Raw genomic sequence first — 5,000 nt, forward strand, 5'->3', positions numbered from 1 at the left:
CTTACCGCCCCTGCACCTTCCTCATCCACGGCTACCGGCCCACCGGATCCCCCCCTGTCTGGATGCACACAATGGTAAAGACCATGTTGAACAGGAGTGACGTCAACGCCATCGTAGTGGACTGGAACCGTGGAGCAACCAACATCAACTACTTCCAGGTGGTGAAGAACACACGCCCCGTCGCTGACATCATCACACAATTCATACAGGTGACACACACACACACCATGCGATTGATGATAAGGTATTGTTTAATAAGCTGTGTTAATTCTGGACTTTACCCTGTGTGTGTGTGTGTGTGTGTGTGTGTGTGTGTGTGTGTGTGTGTGTGTGTGTGTGTGTATATATTTGTGTTCCAGAAAGCAAATGTGCCTCTCAGTTCCATTCACATGATTGGTATAAGTTTAGGAGCTCACATCTCCGGCTTCACTGGTGCAAATTTTAATGGATCCATCGGTAGGATAACAGGTAAAATAACACAGGTAACACCTGAAGTGTGAGTCCTGAAACACTTTAATACTAAAACAATACAGTTTCAATCAAGTGCTGAAACTCTGAATGTCCTTAGTAATACTGAAACCCTTGAGTACTGAAAACTCTAAGATGTTCTTGATGTTTTGGATCAGCTCTGGACCCGGCCGGTCCGTCGTTCCGGGGCAATTCTCCAGATGAGCGCTTGGATCCGACTGATGCTCAGTTTGTTGACGCTCTGCACACAGACATGGACGGTGAGTTTCTCTTTGTTTGGATAGAAAACTGTTGGTAAAATAAAATGTTAGTAAATGTGCAGAACGTGTACATTTAAGCTCTGTTGGTTTATTGATTAGCGTTTGGATATCGAGATTCACTCGGACACATCGATTATTACGCAAACGGAGGATCTGATCAGCCGGGATGTCCCAAGACCATCCTCTCAGGTCTGTCCAATCACCAACATCCTCCAGAAGAGAAAAGAAATATAACATCAAATAATCTCTCTCTCTCTCTCTCTCTCTCTCGCTCTCATTCTCCCCTTCTCTCTTTCTCTCTCTCTCTCTCTCTCTCTCTCTCTCTCTCTCTCATTCTCCTCTCTCTCTCTCTCTCTCTCTCTCTCTCTCTCTCATTCTCCCTTCTCTCTCTCTCTCTCTCTCTCTCTCTCATTCTCCTTCTCTCTCTCTCTCTCTCTCTCTCTCTCTCTCTCTCTCTCCTCTCTCTCTCTCTCATTCTCCCTTCTCTCTCTCTCTCTCTCTCTCTCTCTCTCTCTCTCTCATTCTCCCTTCTCTCTCTCTCTCTCTCTCTTCTCTCTCTCTCTCTCTCATTCTCCCTTCTCTCTCTCTCTCTCTCTCATTCTCCCTCTCTCTCTCTCTCTCTCTCTCTCTCTCTCTCTCTCTCATTCTCCCTTCTCTCTCTCTCTCTCTCTCTCTCTCTCTCTCTCTCTCTCATTCTCCTTCTCTCTCTCTCTCTCTCTCTCTCTCTCTCATTCTCCTTCTCTCTCTCTCTGTCTCTCTCTCTCTCTCTCTCTCTCTCTCTCTCCCTTCTCTCTCTCTCTTCTCTCTCTCTCTTTCTCTCTCTCTCTCTCTCTCTCTCTCTCTCTCTCCTTCTCTCTCTCTCTCTCTCTCTCTCTCTCTCTCTCTCTCTCTCTCTCTCATTCTCCCTCTCTCTCTCTCTCTCTCTCTCTCTCTCTCTCTTTCATTCTCCCCTTTTCTCTCTCTCTTTCATTCTCCCCTTTTCTCTCTCTCTCACTCTCTCTCCAGGTTCAAAATATTTTAAATGTGATCATCAGCGCTCTGTGTTTCTGTATTTGGACTCGATGAATGATTCTCGTCAGATCACAGCGTATCCATGTTCTGATTACTCGGACTTTCTGGATGGAAAATGTTTAAACTGCAAGCGCTTTAACTCCTCTGGCTGTCCAGTGTTTGGTAAGATCATCATCATCATCATCATCATCATCATCATCCAATCAGAACACAGTGTTTCGGCAGAGTATTATATACTGAAGTGTTCTGTGTACAGTTCTGTAACTCCACCTTGTGTTTTAGGTTACGATGTGATCGAGTGGAAGGAGGTTCTGCTGCGACTCGGACAGACGACGACATTTTTCACCACAAACAAAGAAGCTCCATTCTGCAGTGAGCTGAAAACTATGTTTACAGTCTAAACCTGAATCTTCTGCAGTTATTGTTATAGTATTTTCTGTGAGGGAGACATAATCATTCGTTTCTTCCCTGAGGGTCTGTACCAGGAGACGCCGCGGGCCGCAGTGACTGTGTGTTATTGTGGAGATTTTATTATGATTTTAAATGTAGTTATTTTGCCTCTGAATGCTGAATTAGTTTATTATTTAGTTCTGCACAGTACAGAGAAACGAGCAGATTATCACCTGTTATAAGAATGTTATTACTGTCACTTTTCAGATTCATTACTATTGAAATCAAAGCATTTACTTATTTATGCATGTGATTGGTGGGTAAATGTAATAAATAATTAGCATCAGCTGAGTCACGTCTGGGTTTTACTACAGAAAGTGGATATCAGGTGGAGATCGTAAGCTGGAACTTGGAGGTGCGATGGGGCACCATCACCATCACACTACAGAACAGCACACAGGAGATACAGACTCAGATTAACCAGTGAGTCTGAACAAATACACACACACACACACACACACCCTGTATACAGTATAGACAGATCACAATAATATTAATTGTTTCGGTTCCTTCTCAGTAAGTCGTTTCAGTTCCAGCAGTTCACCAAGACCACGTTATTTGCGCAGTTCGAGCGAGATGTCGATTCTGTGGAGAAAATCACACTGAAGTATGTGACTTCAAACGTCCTGACACCTCGCTATAAACTCCGCATTCTCCGCTTCCGCCTGACTCCACTGAAGAAAGGACTGAGGTTTACACACACACACACACACACACACACACACACACACACACACACACACACAGACATCCATGTTAATTACGATGTGTGTTTATTGTGTGTGTGTGTGTGTGTGTGTGTGTGTGTGTGTGTGTGTGTGTGTTTCCTGTTTTAGACCAATGTGTCGTTACGATCTCCTGCTGGAGGAAAACAAAGACGTTACTTTCAGACCCATTCCCTGTCATCACTCAAACTTCTGATCCAGATCCAGAACCCCAGCAGACCGAGCAGCACACAGTCGGAGTTCCTCACCGATCTTCACCCTCAAGCTGTGGATCTTCACCCCTTAAATCAGACTGTACACTTTTACACCACACACTCTTAAACTGACTGTACACCAGTTTACACCAAACAGAAAGGACCCCACATCACCTCACACCAGCTCCCATCAACTCACACCAGCTCCCATCACCTCACACCAGCTCCCACCAGCTCCCATCACCTCACACCAGCTCCCATCACCTCACACCAGCTCACACCAGCTCCCATCACCTCACACCAGCTCAAACCAGCTCCCATCACCTCACACCAGCTCACATCACCACACCAGCTCACATCACCTCACCAGCTCACATCACCTCACCAGCTCACATCAGCTCCCATCACCTCACACCAGCTCAAACCAGCTCCCATCACCTCACACCAGCTCACACCAGCTCCCATCACCTCACACCAGCTCACATCACCTCACACCAGCTCCCATCACCTCACACTAGCTCCCATCACAGGTTTCCTGTTGTGGTTATTTCTTAAGCATCGGCTGAATGAGATAGCTTTAAGCTAGGTTTTTAATTCTCTATACTTTGTCCACTAAATAAGGTGATTAAATACTGATTAATAAGCACACTGACTACTATCTACTGTTAGGTATATGCTGACTGTTATTGATGTTAATTAAAAATTCCACAACACGAGCTCAAACCAGCTCACATCACCTCACACCAGCTCAAACTAGCTCCCATCACCTCACACTAGCTCCCATCACCTCACACCAGCTCCCATCACCTCACACCAACTCAAACTAGCTCACATCACCTCACACCAGCTCAAACTAGCTCCCATCACCTCACACTAGCTCCCATCACCTCACACCAGCTCCCATCACCTCACACCAACTCAAACTAGCTCACATCACCTCACACCAGCTGATTTAAGACACAACATTTAATTGATCTTCAACACATTCATTTAAGTCACGTTTTTGTCTGGAAATATAAATAAATAAATATTGCGTCTTTCTGCTGGTATGCTGGAGGTTACAGTCTGAATATGACACGTGCAGTGCTGACGTGTGCAGTGGCGTAGGAAACATTATTCTTTCATTTAAACATTAACAACTTTTTATAGTTCTTTTTATATTTATTTTAATTTATTGTATTCAGATTGTATCATTTTATGCTTCTTTCAAATAAATGTTTATTTCTAATAAAAAGGTTTATGGTGATTTGTGTGAATTTTGTGATGCATTAATGAGAGAGAAGATTCTAGAGAAGTGGTGAGGGTTCTGGAGTGTTCCGTGTCTGTGCTGTTTCCTGTGGTGGTCTATTTTTCTCCACCTGTTGTTGCACCTGCCAATTAAAAATTATCTGGTGGATGGAATAAAGGAGAACGATGAAGAATAAGAACCGCAACCTAAAGCCCAGTCCTGCAGGAGGAAAGAGCAGGGAGAGGAGTTCGCTAGTCGCTAGTTTCCGGTTGGTCGCTAGTTTCCGGTTGGTCATTCGTTTTCAGCTGGTCACTAGTTTGAGCTGGTCGCAAGTTTCGGCTGGTCGCTAGTTTGTGGCTAGTCGCTAGTTCCAGCTGGTCGCTAGTTTTCGGCTGGTCGCTAGTTTTCGGCTGGTCGCTAGTTTCCGGCTGGTCGCTAGTTTCGCTGGTCGCTAGTTTCGGCTGGTCGCAAGTTTTCAGCTGGTCGCTAGTTTTCGGCTGGTCACTAGTTTTCAGCTCATCGCTAGTTTTCAGCTCGTCGCTAGCTCACTTGGTTTAGGAACAGGATAGAATGTGTGTGCACTTACTGGGTTTAGACGTTTTAGGGTAGAGGGCAGGTGCCACCCCTTGTATTGTTTGATACTGTAGTCAGCTAGATTCATGCT

The 5,000-nt window shown here is 45.0% G+C and overlaps 1 protein-coding gene across 5 annotated transcripts in view; it reads left to right on the forward strand.

The window, feature by feature from the left end:
- The window catches only part of lipia (lipase, member Ia), an 8,061-nt gene extending 4,619 nt beyond the window's left edge, over window positions 1-3,442 (forward strand). For all 5 annotated transcript variants that reach the window (XM_046867523.1, XM_046867524.1, XM_046867525.1 and 2 more), the window contains exons 3-11: window positions 1-209; window positions 360-468; window positions 627-728; window positions 828-917; window positions 1,734-1,901; window positions 2,022-2,111; window positions 2,504-2,612; window positions 2,707-2,880; window positions 3,026-3,442. The exon at window positions 1-209 is cut by the window's left edge and continues 153 nt beyond it. In XM_046867523.1, the coding sequence (XP_046723479.1) occupies window positions 1-209; window positions 360-468; window positions 627-728; window positions 828-917; window positions 1,734-1,901; window positions 2,022-2,111; window positions 2,504-2,612; window positions 2,707-2,880; window positions 3,026-3,110 (1,136 nt within the window). In that variant the 3' untranslated portion in view covers window positions 3,111-3,442. The remainder of the gene's footprint in view (window positions 210-359; window positions 469-626; window positions 729-827; window positions 918-1,733; window positions 1,902-2,021; window positions 2,112-2,503; window positions 2,613-2,706; window positions 2,881-3,025) is intronic.
- Window positions 3,443-5,000: the final 1,558 nt, after the last annotated feature.

Source organism: Silurus meridionalis, chromosome 15 (genome assembly GCF_014805685.1).
Source record: "Silurus meridionalis isolate SWU-2019-XX chromosome 15, ASM1480568v1, whole genome shotgun sequence".
NCBI classification, from domain to species: Eukaryota; Metazoa; Chordata; class Actinopteri; order Siluriformes; family Siluridae; genus Silurus; species Silurus meridionalis.